The sequence below is a fragment of the Heptranchias perlo genome, chromosome 7 (assembly GCF_035084215.1).
Source record: "Heptranchias perlo isolate sHepPer1 chromosome 7, sHepPer1.hap1, whole genome shotgun sequence".
Taxonomy (NCBI): domain Eukaryota; kingdom Metazoa; phylum Chordata; class Chondrichthyes; order Hexanchiformes; family Hexanchidae; genus Heptranchias; species Heptranchias perlo.
The window spans coordinates 43,954,118-43,969,294 of NC_090331.1; the positions used below are offsets into that span (position 1 = coordinate 43,954,118).

The 15,177-nt window shown below is 39.7% G+C and overlaps 2 protein-coding genes across 3 annotated transcripts in view; one reads left to right on the top strand and one right to left on the bottom strand.

Annotated features, from left to right (window-relative positions):
* pkp4 (plakophilin 4) overlaps nucleotides 1-3,433 on the bottom strand; it is a 144,717-nt gene extending 141,284 nt beyond the window's left edge. Inside the window, exon 1 of the mRNA XM_067987424.1 lies at nucleotides 3,229-3,433. The gene's annotated coding sequence lies outside the window, so the exon portion shown is untranslated. The remainder of the gene's footprint in view (nucleotides 1-3,228) is intronic.
* Nucleotides 3,434-3,516: 83 nt separating this feature from the next.
* LOC137323664 (coiled-coil domain-containing protein 148-like) overlaps nucleotides 3,517-15,177 on the top strand; it is a 105,467-nt gene continuing 93,806 nt past the window's right edge. For both annotated transcript variants that reach the window (XM_067987425.1, XM_067987426.1), the window contains exons 1-3: nucleotides 3,517-3,703; nucleotides 5,970-6,029; nucleotides 8,247-8,368. In XM_067987425.1, the coding sequence (XP_067843526.1) occupies nucleotides 5,975-6,029; nucleotides 8,247-8,368 (177 nt within the window). In that variant the 5' untranslated portion in view covers nucleotides 3,517-3,703; nucleotides 5,970-5,974. The remainder of the gene's footprint in view (nucleotides 3,704-5,969; nucleotides 6,030-8,246; nucleotides 8,369-15,177) is intronic.

The window sequence follows — 15,177 nt, forward strand, 5'->3', positions numbered from 1 at the left end:
GGAATAAGGTCAATTATTCCTTGGAAGGGAAATAGATAGAGGAGCAGAGAGATCTGGAAATACAAACACATTAAAATCACTACACAGGAACATAGAAACAGGAGTAGGCCATTCAGCCCCTCGTGCCTGCTCCGCCATTTGATAAGATCATGGCTGCTCGGTGATCTAACTCCATATACCTGCCGTCGGCCCATATCCCTTAATACCTTTGATTGCCAAAAAGCTATCTATCTCACATTTAAATTTAGCAATTGAGCTAGTATCAATTGCCGTTTGCGGAAGAGAGTTCCAGACTTCTACCACCCTGTGTGTGTAGAAATGTTTTCTAATCTCACTCCTGAAAGGTCTGGCTCTAATTTTTAGACTGTGCCCCCTACTCCTAGAATCCCCAACCAGCGGAAATAGTTTCTATCCACCCTATCCGCTCCCCTTAATATCTTATAAGCTTTGATCAGATCACCCCTTAACCTTCAAAACTCCAGAGAATACAACCCCAATTTGTGTAATCTCGCCTCGTAACTTAACCGTTGAAGTCCGGGTATCATTCGAGTAAACTTACGCTGCACTCCCTCCAAGGCCAATATGTCCTTCCGAAGGTGCAGTGCCCAGAACTGCTCACAGTACTCCAGGTGCAGTCTAACCAGGGTTTTGTATAGCTGCAGCATTACTTCTGCTCCCTTGTACTCTAGTCCTCTAGATATAAAGGCCAGCATTCTATTAGCCTTATTGATTATTTTCTGCACCTGTTCATGACACTTCAATGATCTATTTACCTGAACCCCTAAGTCCCTTTGGACATCCACTGTTTTTAAACTTTTTACCATTTAGAAAGTACCCTCTTCTATCCTTTTTTGATCCAAAGTGGATGACCTCACATTTGTCTACATTGAATTCCATTTTCCATAAGTAGTTACACAAGTTGATAAGGCCATAGAGTGCAAACAAAGTACCATGGTTCCTTTCTAGAAGAACAGAATACAAAAGCAGGGAAGCAATGTTAAACTTATATAGAACATACTTGGTTACACCACACTTGGGAGTACTGTGTGCAGTTCTGGTCTCCATACTACAAAAAAGATATTGAAGCACTGGAGAAAGTGCAGAAAAGGTTTAGAAGGAAGTTTCCAGAACCAAGAGGATGCAACTATCAGGAATGATTGAGCAGGCTGGGGCTCTTCTTTCTGGAAAAGAGACTAAGAGGCCTTTAAAATTAAGAAATGATTCGATAGGGTGGATGTGGAGAAACTGTTTCTATTTGTGGGTGAGTCCAGAACAAAAGGGCATAAATATAAGATAGCCACTAACCAATCAAAAATAATTTAGGAGGAATTTCTTTATACAGAGTGATAAGAATATAGAACTCATTGCCACATGGAATGGTTGAAGCAGATAACAATGATCCATTTGATGGGATGCTTAACGCATACATGAGGGAGAAGGGAATGTAAGGATACTGGGGTAGGGTGGGAAGAGGTAATTCGAGCAAGAGGATGCTCGTGTGCAATATAAACCAGTTGGACCGAATGGCCTGTGCTGTAGATTCATTTGTTTGTAGGATTTTACAGAGCACAAGAGTTATATTTGCTAGCCACTACACTTCAAGGTAATTCACCGTGTCACATACACAAACATTTGAGGAACAAGATGCTGTGTAAATGCCTGCCTTCATTTTCTTAGCTCTCACTAACATTCTCAACACTTCTCTAATCTGACAGTACTAAAATGTTTACTTTACCAGCAAGTTAAATTTAATATGAAATTGACAATTTTTTTTCTCTGTCCCCCCCATTGCGAGATCTGTAATCTACCAAATATCCTACGTACTCTGAGGTAGTGTGCTTTGCTTTTCTCTTCAGTTCCTGCATGGGTTTGACGTTTTTAAGCCATAATAGACATGGAAGATCAAGTTCTGTTTCCACTTGGGACTAAACTTGCTCAACAGGTGATCCAAATGCAATATTTTAACAAACACAATGAGCTCACAGCAGGAAAAAAACTGATGAATACTTTATTTCATCCGAAAAGCATCCTATTAATGAATGCAGTATAAATACAACAAAGAATGGGTAAATTGGCAAATGCAGTGTGTGTTTGTAAGCGGGCGAGTGTCTTCCAAGGCTCAGAGGTCTCTTATAATATTTCCCGTAGATAAATACTTGCTCTGCTCCACAAAATAATTTAGTGCACTTTTGACACAAAGAAACAAGATTATTGAAGATACCAGTCAGGTCAGAATTGAATAGGATACATTTAATTCACAATGGACTCGCTCAACTAACTGGTAACAATACTTTCATTTAAATTATCCAATTTGAATCACGCTTACAAAATGTCTTTCTATAGCGAATTTCAGATGATTGTCAAGGTCGGCTGCTCATCTAAAATACATTGAATACTTTTCGTACAAAAGGACTTCAGTTCTGTAGTGACTCGTACATAATTATTTGTGCACTATAGCAAATATAAAGAATATTCGGTTTTAACACAAAAAAATCTACTATCCAATTAAAAGTTAATAAAAACCACAATCACACCCGCTGAGATTTGGTAACGCCCAGTTACCGCACAAGGACTGTTTTATCACCATTTACAATCAGGGATCGTGTTCTCGACAGACCAGTATAGCCAATGCAGCACACACTGGCGCAAAGGCGTATTTTTCCCCTCAATAATGATACAAATGTAAACGCCCAAGCCCTTTAAATTGTTCTGTAATTGGTATTCATATTCGATGATTCCTGCATTGGAACATATAGTAAACAGCCGGGGGGGGGGGGGGGGAACATATCAAGGAACACGAAATCAAAACGCTGTTTGTTCAAATAGAAAGCTTCGCGCTATTGTCGCCACACCTTCACTGTAGGAAATACTCATTCAACTGAAACACTTAGCGATCTGGGAACATAAAATGCAACATTTTGGGAAGATTCTCCCCTCGGTGTTCATCTTCAAGAACAATAGAGAACTAATGGTCATAGGGGTCGTTTCATTCGTATCTTTCCTTTAAAATCAGTATTTACATAGAAACAAGGGGGGGGGGGGGGGTAAGGAATAAACAAAGCAGTCCGAGCCCCAGATCGCAGTCTCCCCTGCACTTTCTACCCGAACACATTGTCCACATTCCGCTGCCCCGAGGGTATGAAACACCTGTCTGTGCCCCGAGAACCAGCCTCTCTGGTCGCTGACTCACCGCGTACACTCCCTCCTCATTCACAACGAAACACTTACTGCTCTGGCTGTCACTCCGCGACCGGGCCTGGCTTCGAGGGGCCACCATGAAAGATTAAAAGTGAACGGAAATCCCATTCGGGCAGCACAATCCCTCGATCGCTCGTGCTCACATCTCCCAACTTCAAGCAAAGGAGAAAATTCGAGCCGATCGGCGCTGCGTCACCGCCCTGGCGTTAGGCACGGCCCGCCCGCATTGGTTGGCCCATCAGCTATCCTTGCTCCTATTGGTCAGTTCCAATGCAAAAATAAGCCAATTGGAAAGCGTGTACTTGGTTGCCATCCCATCACGGTGTCGGCTGTCAACAATCCGCGGAGAAGTGATTCAGTGGCCCCGGAAGGTGAAAAGGTGAATTCGGACCTACTAACCTGGCGGCTTTAGTGAGGTGAATGAAGCTGGCCCCATTCAAGTGAATCCACCTGCCCAAGGCACCGCAGCCCGCCTTTGTTAAATGATCCCCGGTGAATCTGAGATGTGAGTTAAAATTGTGAACAATTTAGACTTCCACAGGCCATATATAAATCTACTCTATAATGGACTTCACCCTATGCGTTTTTCCTCTCGTTAACTTTCACCCTTCTCTTCCTCTTCTGAAAGTGTTGACTCATTGCTGGAGTGCTGGTGACTTTGCAGTACCTTGCTGCCTAGTTCGTCACGAGACCAAATTTTGTTTCAAACATTAGTTGAAGTATCAACAAGTGTTTTCAGCTTTAGATAAACATTTGAGTTGTTTGTTGTTTTTAATCACTAAAACAGGATTCTACCCTCTTTGATTGATGGGGCTTGGTGTGACCTCTTACATTATTAATGGATGATTTTGAAAGATTGTGTCACCAAACATGTTCCCAGAGAGCTTCAAGCTTAGGTGATATAGTTCATTGTCACAACAACCCACCAGGCCAGCACTGTTGTACCTTTGCACAAAATGTAACCAAGTATTTTACATCAAATATAGTGATGTGCCAATGTTCTGCAAAAATAATCAATCAAACTCCAGAATATTCAGCAGTCCTCATATCGCTACTATTCAACTCTAGCCACTTGTCCTCCAATGATAACATTCCTTTTACCTCCCTGCCAACATAGGGACCATTATGTCCTCTGGTATATAAGTCTACTGGTATCTTTAACCTCCAATCCTGTTTCAAATTAGATATTTATCTAGTTCCTTCTAAAGGAGTTAATTGATTACTGCCCTAAGTGCTTTTCCTGAGATTCCATTTCACATGTGCACTACATTGGGAAGATAGGCATACTTTAGCCTTTAGTCTCACATGAGGCTTATTAAGTTTAAACATGTCCTTTACTTCTGTGCCCACAGTTTAAGTCACAAATCCTGCTTATATATGCATCATCCATATATTTTAGCATTTTAAAGACTTGAACGGTGTCACTCTCCAATGAAAAAAAGTTCAGTTCTGCAGGTTTCCTGATAACTTAGTGTCTTAAATCTTGGAATCATACTTGTCACTTTTTTTGTTTATTTTATAATTGGAACAGAGTAAGGCACCAAGCGAGTGAAGCTAAAACACAGGGCTTGAGAACAAATAAAAAGGATGCTGAATGCCCTCTGGTATCTCACTGTAGTGACAATTATTGATGTGCAACCTAGCCATCTATTTCATTCCCCTCCCTGGCCACTGTCTCAGGCTGAACTAGACTGTTTGCATCTCAGTGTCCTATGAGCTTCCGACCCAATATCCATTCCATCACAAAGACCGCCTGCTTCCACCTCTGTAACGTTGGCCATCTCTGCCCCTGCCTCAGTCCAGCTACTGCTGAAACCCTCATCGTTACCTCCAGACTCTACTATCTCCTTGACCTCCCTCAGCCCTACAATCCTCCAGGAACTCTGCATTCCTCCAACTCTGGGCTCTTGCGCATCCCCCACTTCCTTTGCCCCACCATTGGAGGCTGTGCCTTCAGCCGTCTAGGCCCTAAGCTCTGAAATTCCCACGCTAAACCTCTCCGCCTCTCCATCCTCCTTTAAGACACTCCTTAAAACTTTCCTCTTTGACCAAGCTTTTATTCTCCTGTTCTAATCTTTTTTGGCTTGGTGTCAATTTTTTGTCTGATTACTCTCCTGTGAAGCACCATAGGATATCTTACTACATTAACAGCTCTATGTAAATGCAGGTTGTTGTTGAGGAGGTTGTAACATCCTTGTTGGCGTGATCAGTTAACTCAGCACAGACCAGGGATTCAACTGGAAACACTTCTGGGCTGTAAGATTTGCATTCTCACTGGATAAGGTGGCTGAGCCACAAGTTGCTTCTCACTGATTCCTCTCCAATGTATCAATGTCTTTTTGAAAGTAGGGTGCCAAAAATGATTTATCAATTGGCTGCATAACTTGGCATCATTGGTAAATGTTTTCATGTTACAAGAAGTACCCTTCTCTGTCATTTACAAGTAATGTGAACAGCAAAGGAGCCAGAGCTCACTTGCAATATTTTAACTAACACTGATATTGTAAGTGAAAGGACAGGAAAACAATCAACATTATAGTGTAAATGAAACAAAAACAGAAAATGCAAAAACACCTAGCAAGTCAGTCAGTTTCTGCGGCGAGAACAAATAAGTTAATGTTTGAATCCTGACTCTAAATGTGGAAGAATGTATAACTTAGTTTAGAAAGTGAGCATACTTTATTAATAACTTATACACCAACTTTTCTCAGAGTGCTCTAGTTCACTGAAATTGTTTTTAATAAAACTGGTATGAACCATTTTTACTTTAGGAACAATGAGTGGAAGAGATCTTCGAATGTTCATCACAAATCACAGAGCAGAAGATGCAGGTATAGTATAATAAATCTTTCTGATAGTAACTTCCTCTAGTTGCTCAGCTGGCTAGTACGGTAACCCGTACAATCTAGGAAGGTCCCTGGTTTAATTTTCCCCAGTCACTGCTGAGTTCGGTGATCTGAGCTGGGCTAGGCTGGTCTGTTAATTGTATCATGTGATTTATATCAATTAGTGTTAATTGTATTCAGGTGGTGTCAATCGGGGACTCGTGTATCCTTTTTATATGAGCTGACCTAGGGTGTGGTGTGTGTAAGTAAGTGGGAGGGATTTTTGTGAATAAAGTCTTGACAGCAACTGAAGACCGGGCTATCTAATTTATAACATGGTGCTTGGGCACTATAATTGGTCAAAAATACCCTGTGTTAGGGAAGGGAAAATCCTCCAGTTTTCCCAATTCTGAATGCTATCCATTGGCTCCTTCTGGAACTGTGAATGTATAGATTTTGGGTGGAAACAGGATCATACTGGTCTCTGATCAAATACTCATTGTCCAGACTCTCAAGAATGTCATTGGAGGAGCAGCCATTCATGGAACCATAACCCAGCATGAGTCATCTCTGTCTTCAGGAGGAGTAGAAGGGGGACAAAACATTGGAATAGCAGGGACTAGGGTGAAAGAAGGTTTTAAAAATTCTGAGGGAGAATTAATTTACTGCTTTGTTCTCATGTGAAAGAGGTCTAACTAAAATGTGAACAACTTTTATGTTTCAGTTAGTACAGGTAGTGTGCAGCTGAGCTATACAAACCAAAGGTCTTGGGTTTGAATCTTAGTTTGTTCTGATTTAGCTGATCCCAGGCAGAGTGGCAGTAGGGGTGCTACAGTTGGCTTTAGGTAGGGGAAGAGTCGGCCAGAATTCCTGCTCCTGTGATCCCAGCTGGAAAATGCTGGTGTCTGGACAGCTTGGCTGTGATGTTATGTAGTCAAATAGTTTACCACCATCCATTGTCTAGGCTCACTTATGAAGAAAGGACATGTGGACAAGGTACCAAAGAACCTAGCAGGAATCATTGTTTTTGGGAGAGAAGGAGCAAAGAGGAATAAATTAACAAAAAACTTTGAGATGCTCATTCTCTTAGCAGATTTCAGAAAGCATTCTAAGACTTATTCAAATTATAAATGCTTAATTTCCTGAACTTTCTGCATTTTCCTGTCAAAGGTGTAGTATAAAATTTATTATTGATTTGATGAGGTCAAAATTTTAGTAACTATATTGAGTGGATAAAAAGGTTAGCAAAATTAATGGACATTCTAATATTCTGCACCAACTACACTTGTGAAAACTAAAGCTGTTGAACATAAGACACAATTTTATACTGATTTACTGACAGACTTGAGACCTCAAAACCCTAACATAAGCCATTATAAAATTGGATTCATAATAGGTTAGTATTTAAAGTGTCAGTTTCAATATCCTTTAAATCAACACATTTCTCATGGTCTAAGGTAAACTACTTATTGTTTCAGCTTGAATAGTTTGCATTGTCATTGAGTATGCAGTAGAGCTTAGCACAAACAAAATTAAAACAAAAAGGTAATGAAGATAAAATGGGATTCATGAAATGCAGAAATAACTTTTAAATAGCATAGAACAGTTCATCAATTAGATGGTATGTTACTACAATAATTTTTGTATGAACTGTAAATTTGAGCTACTCTTAAACATCTGTTTTTAAAATTAATTTCTGATGTTTTTTCTTATGCTATTTGCCCTTTAACTGAAATGTTTTCTGTTGTGGATTTTAGTTTTTGATTCAGTAGGAATTAGAGAATTAAAACATACTAAATTATATACTGTCTGAAATGCCATTGGCAAGGCTACATTAAAGTATTTTAGGTCTAAATCTGTAGTGTATTGTAGATATTTTCAAAATTTTTCTATTTTGACAATAGTAGGATTTTATGAATTTCAGTAAGATTTAAATTTTAAATCCATAGGAATTTTATTATCATGTAAATTAAATAGGATAACCTATTGAATATTTTAGTAAGAGTGAGGTAGAGTTGGGTATTAAAAGTAAAACAAAAAACAGTTAACATAAACCATATCAATCAATACAAGGTCAAATATTAATTGGAAGAGTTAAGATGTCAAACACAAAAGTGGTGATTGCACTGCTTTTTGTTTGCTCATATGCTTTGTTTTCCCTTGCACATCAATGAATCCTGAGTGTATTTTGAAACTTTTTCTGCTTTTATGATTTCCTATTAGAGAAGCTGGTAATAAGAATAAATAATGGCCTTGGAAGTCAGAAGTACAAACCAGTTGACTATCAACAACTTCAGGCTCATGCTGAAGCTAAAAAGATGGCATGTCTTGATACCGAACTCAAGGTAAATCAATTTTGTGCAAAGCTAATGACAAAAACCTATATTACTAGTTATTAGCCAAAGGTAAACAGCAGTGTACCAACAAAAGTTTTGTTTGCTTATTGCTTATTTCCCTATGTGGCAAGTTCCCAATATTGTCTCGTTTGTCAACAGATTATAGGGTAGGCACCTCTCTGCAGTGAGGCTTATCTCTTCACATTGACTTCCAGGGAGCAGGTCACCAACTTGTTCTTACAGCTGAGGAATTTTGCAGAATACTGGGTTTAGGGATGAGGGCTCAAGCGGGAAGAAAATAAAATATTGTTTAGACTACACAGCAGGTACGGTAATGTTAATTTCAAATAGATATGTTTAATCCTTAGACTGGTGGCAGCTCCAGAGTATAGGTTCACTGACCGAACAATTCTTTTAAAAGATTTTAGTTCATATACTATGTGCAACAACTATAGTAATAAAGCTACTCTAATATCAATCCTGTACAACTCAGACAGTAAAAAGGCAATTTTAAGTTTAAAAATAACACTTTTAAAGAGTTTATTCTGTTCACTGTTCTTCCCTTTTCTTCCTCCCCATTCTTCTTCTACATACATAGAGGGCAGAAAAGACCATCAGGCCCTATCCACTAGACTGTGCAAACTCAAGCACCACCCTCTGACATTTCTAGTAAATCCTAACTCCTGGGGGAGGCAATGACACAACCAAAAAAACTGTGACCAATTTTAGAAACAGCTGAGGAATTTCTCCCTGACTCTAAGGCAATTAAGTAAGCTCAAGGTGTCCATGGTTACCCAAATACATCACTAGATATAATGAAATCAACTATTTCCCCCCCCCCCCCCCCCCCCGCCACACCAAATGTGATCCAATTTCCTTAGGAATGTAGGACAGAGACAATTATTTTCATCCAATGAGTTGGTTTCAAAGCAACAAACTTCTTATTCTGCTTTACCTCTAACCTTCAATAGCCATTTGTCACTCTCTTAAAGCATAAAACTTCTCATCACTGCCTCCCTGGGTGGGATATTCTACATTTATATCTTAAAAGTGTATTCACCTTTTCTCATTTAAGTACGAATCCACGACCCCTTGTCGTAAAGCTTTCTGGGATCTAGTTTAGTTATTTCCGAGCAGATCTTAAGTACTTCATAAGGCTATCTTTCTTCCAATGTAAACACCCCTAGTACCCTTAAAGCTCAGGTGCCCAATCCCATTTATTAACTTAGTTGCCCTTCTTTGTACACCCTTCAATTCCAGGATGGCCCCCACATGGTATGGTGCCCAGACTGTTTGTTCCCTAATATTTACCATCCTACCCAATTTGATATCAACTTGGAGAGCTTTGGTCCTGTCCCTTTGTTAAATAATATACATCAAAAATATTATAGCCTCGGAACTGATTCCTCCGATAACCTGATAGTCACATTGTTCCCTATAAATGCTGCTTTTCTTTGGCTTCCTCTGCTTCAATCAGTTAGTTACTTACCACAGAAGCTTCCCTCTTACTGCATGCTTTTCAACATTGTAAAGTCATTTTCCATGTGATACAAAGGCTTTGCCAAGGTCTAGGTATGTCTAATGAATTCCCATTGTCAACTAACTCAATTATATCCTCAACACTCTAGTAGATTTGTCAAGCAATACCTACCACATGTAAATCTATATTAACTACTTTTGGTCATTCTGTGATTATTCACCATTTTCTATTATTTCTCCAACTACCAATATCAAGTTCACAGGTTTATACTTCTCTGGATTATTCTTCCATTTTTTTTTTATATGAATTGACACCACATTTTCCTTTCTGGGTTCCCATGGCACAACTCCTTTTATTTAGTGATTCCCTTAAGATATCCATCAGATATGACCAATTTCTTTTGCCACCTCCTTTAATACTCTGCCTCGAAGTCCATTAGGGCCAGAAGCCTTACTCTCTTCTAGTGTCTTTAATCGATCGCATATGTGAGGATAACTTCTAAATCTATTAGTTTTTCCTCCTCTTGCCCTTTAAGTTCCAACCCTTTATGAGGAAGGCAGTCCTCAAATTGATTTGTAAATTCTGACTTATAAAAAATAATTAAGGATATGTCATTCTTTGGTCATTAGTTATAATAACTCCCTTGGGATCCTGAATTTTTCCCAAATATATAGAAACCTTTCTCACCCAGCAACCTTGTGCACTATTATTAGTGTGTAAATAACCTAGCAATTTGTGGCGAGGAAGAGATAAGCCATGAGTTGCGAATCGCCACACGTTGCTGGATGATTTGCGCTACTCCACCTTTAGCCTCGTGAAAATGGCAGCTTGCTGTCAGTCTCCCCATGAGTTTCAAGAAATTGCTGCATTTGCACTGTTAAAATGAATTAATCTCGCTGCAGAAAGTTAGGGCTGGTACTTAATGACGTAAGGACCCTTTTAATGACTAGATTTATGTTCCTGCAATGCCACTCAATCTCTCCAGCCTAGAAAGGAAACAATTGAAACTGTTAAGTCTCATTCCTGCAGTAAATTGTTCCTAGAGGTATTTAAAATTTAAATGTTTTTCTTATTTTTGTCTCCTCTCTTTTAATCCAAGCGTTCTTTCCCTCATTTCTTTCCGTATCTAATTTTACTCTAATTCACCCTATTTCATTCTCTGTCGTTCCTGTTTTTTTTCTCTATCCTTAGATCACATTGATTAAAGAGATAGACTGCTGGTTCCATCGTTCACCAAGGTACTAGATTGACCTCATGGTGCTGTCACAAGCTCGCATTTCCAGCAATTTGTAGTGCAAAAAATTTGAGCTGAAGGTGAAGAACAAAATCTAACAAACGGGGCAAGCCGTGAGATGCCCCGCTCCAGCAAATTCAAGGCCATTATCTCTCGGCTTTCCTGATCAATTTCTTCACCTCGTTTACCTTTTATCTATATCCATCTCAGCTTTAATCATACCTGTAGCCCTATTTTTATCTCTAACCCACATTCCTACCTCCTTTACTGCACTTTTTAATCTGACAATGTATTTATTTTACAGTCCCCTAAGTTTGTTTCTGAATATGTTCCATTTATTCCCAGTACCTACCCCATCTAACAATGTATGTCAATCCATCAGCTTTGGTTCATTGGTAGCACACTTACTTATGAGTCAGAAGTGGGTTCAACCCCCACTCCAGATTCTTGGCCCGATCAGGTGGAGATAAAATATCCTATGGCAGTATTCAAAGAAGAGCAGGGGAGTTCTCCTAGTGACCTGGCTGATATTTATCCCTCAACCAACATCACTAAAAACAGATCATCTAGTTATGCATCTCATTGCTGTTTGCTATGTGCAAATTGGCAGCTGCATTTTCCTAATTACACTTCAAAAGTACTTGATTGGCTATAAAGCACTTTTGGACTTTGAGGTTGTGAAAGGCACTATATAAATGAAAGTCCTTTTTTTTTTTTCCTTTCCATTATTCTTAGGGACTGATAATGCAATTGTGTCTCGATGGTGGAATGGCTCCATTTTCAGTGCTCTTTCTGATTGAATGATTGGCTCTACAGATGCTTCTTTTTGGTTTCTAATTGGGGTCCTCCTCTTACAATGTTTGCGGCTGCCTCTTCTCTTCTGCCTGCTCCATGGAAATGCTCCTTCACAGGGCAAACATGTATAATGAACACAGGCTACAATTTTTTTTGGATATCTTGGACAGGCTGTACTGTAGAGTCCTTCAATCGGTCAAGGTATCTAAACCTTTGTTTAAATATTTTGATGGTAAGAGCCTACATATGCACCTCCATTGTACTTCTTGGACATATAGAAAGTTTGCCTTTGTCTACGTGTTACTGGTCTCTTAGCTAAGCCAACCCACAGGGACATCATTTGACTGGCACTACCTCTTGTTATCAAAGCAGATGAAATAAGAGAATGCATGAACATCAGAAGACTATATTTTTGAAGTAGATTGAAGCTGTCAGTGTTATGTATTTTGAATATGCAGCTACATTCGTGGCATCATTACAGCTAAAATAGTATCTGTTGATAGGTTAAATATACAACTAGGGTCTTGCCATTCCTTGGCTCAAAGGTCATGAGCCACTGTTCCAGTTCCCAATCAGCCATACATCTGGTCTTCTAGCCCATCAAATAATGTCGTCATTGATTGCTGTAAAATAAAGAAATTATGACAGCTGCCAGGGTAGTGGGCATAAACATGTATGATTATCTGTGGTGACAGACTAACTGCATGTCCATAGACTGAAATCTCTTTCTGATCATGAAGGCAGTAGCATTATGAGTAAGGGCCAGTGCAGCCACAAGCATAGCATTAATAATTTGAAAAATCCAGCCAGACGAAGAGTTTTTGGTTGTTCTTCATAGAGAAATAAATGAAATTCCTGGCCTGGGCAAATAGTAATATTTGCCACCTGCACGATGCAGCTGTTCACTGCCAGTTGCGAGATTTGACAGGTATCTCTAGCACTTGATTAGAAAGAACTAATGGCAAAAAATTCTCGACCAGCCTTTGATCGAGCCATCAGTCATCAAAATGGTTTCAAGCGCTGGCTTAAGGAGATTGCACAATTCTGGTATGACTGTCCTTGTGAATTGTAATCTCCATTTCCTTGGACATGTCGAGGTACAGTTGGCTTGCCCTGTAAATATGGGTAGTAAGATGAGGGTGGCTTTGTCTTGTGCACTTGCAGTGTAAATGCACCTGCCTTGCATGGCACCTCTGGTTCCTATCTTCCTCCTTCAGAATCTGCAGATTCAGTGATATGCTGAGTAGGATAATCATCAGTGCTATCGAGGTTTTAGGCAATTAGAGTTCTGTTGGCAAATGTATACAGATAAAAATAGGATGCAGCTTTAGCAAATGCTGAAAACAAAAATAGCATGTAAACAGTCAAATCTCGGTCAATCTGTAGCAACTTATAACAACTACCAGTCTAACTTCCTTTTAAGACAAGGACCGAATATGGTTGGATGGGCCTCCTGTTTTATACAGATACTGAGCAACGAGGGTGTTATTCAAGCGCACTAGATGCATTATGGGGCCATTACTTAATTTCCATACCTTCCAGGGGCTTAATGAACTTAGTGCATGCTAGATGTATGGCCCTCAGTGATATGTGCTTCCTGGCCACATGAAAGCATGCTATGCAAAATCAATTGCAGGTGATTCATATTGTTGGACGTTCAGGCCTGAGCACCCAATAATCTGGTCACTTGCATGCTGTGCTCCAATTGCCAGCCATTGTATTATCAGTATTTCAGTTCTTCCTGATTCCCTCAAAGCCTGCCCTTACTCAAGTCCTTCTTCCTTTCTGACAGATCAACAACCATTCCCCTTCTTCTGCCTTATTATTCTTGTCTAGATGTGGTTTGGTCGCCTCCTGCAAAGGGTGCTTCAAAGCTCTGCCGCCCCCCCCTCCCATATTGAACAGAATGTCTCCAGCTCTTTTTCAATCTCTAACTTTGAACTCGAAAGTGGTCCTGGCGACACTTCTTGGACCTTAGGTTGGCCTGAATACTGCTACTTTCCAAAAACTCTGACATAATGCAATTTTTGCGCAATAGTGGCTGCCACTCCAGTTTTGACCAAATTCCTATATATTCTACACTATCTCACTCCACTAGCTTCATGCAGCTCTCCTATTTATTTTAAGTTATTTCTACTATCTTTCTAATGAATTTGCCCCATACTAACTGTTCAGTATTTTTTTTTGAAGTTTTTAATGTATAAAATACTTCTACATAGCTATTATCCTCTTTCTCCCTAATCCCATCATCCATTTGGATGCCAGCTCAACATTGAAAGTAATCTAAAATCTGACAGAATTGATGCGAGCGGGTCAACTTTTGATGTGATTGTTTTGGAGTCGAGCATCAGAATGAAATGTTGGATGAATTGTCTTGTCTGCAGTACCAACCTTCAGACACAAGCATACAAAATAATGCATTTTTGATGTGCTATGGGCTAATTCAATAACCTGTTATATTAATGTAACGCACCTTGTCTAAAATAGCAAGTTTAGAAGAACTATCTTATAGCTGTGCCACAATATTCAAAATGTGGAGATGCCGGTGATGGACTGGGGTTGACAATTGTAAACAATTTTACAACACCAAGTTATAGTCCAGCAATTTTATTTTAAATTCACAAGCTTTCGGAGGCTTCCTCCTTCGTCAGGCTTCCTCCTTCACATCGTTCACCTGACGAAGGAGGAAGCCTCCGAAAGCTTGTGAATTTAAAATAAAATTGCTGGACTATAACTTGGTGTTGTAAAATTGTTTACAATATTCAAAGGCACTAGTTTAAAAAATACATTTCATCTTAGTGTGGTTGGATGCTGGTTTGTCCTTCCAGTTCTCTGTCTAAGCCTATATGTCAAGAGGAGCTGCCCAACAGATGCTTCCCCAGAGGGACTGAGGGAAAATCCAACTGCAAGTCATAGAAGTTTACAACATGGAAACAGGCCCTTCGGCCCAACATGTCCATGTCGCCCAGTTTATACCACTAAGCTAGTCCCAATTGCCTGCACTTGGCCCATATCCCTCCATACCCATCTTACCCATGCAACTGTCCAAATGCTTTTTAAAAGACAAAATTGTACCCGCCTCTACTACTGCCTCTGGCAGCTCGTTCCAGACACTCACCACCCTTTGAGTGAAAAAATTGCCCCTCTGGACCTTTTTGTATCTCTCCCCTCTCACCTTAAATCTATGTCCCCTCGTTATAGACTCCCCTACCTTTGGGAAAAGATTTTGACTATCTACCTTATCTATGCCTCTCATTATTTTATAGACTTCTATAAGATCACCCCTTAACCTCCTACTCTCCAGGGAAA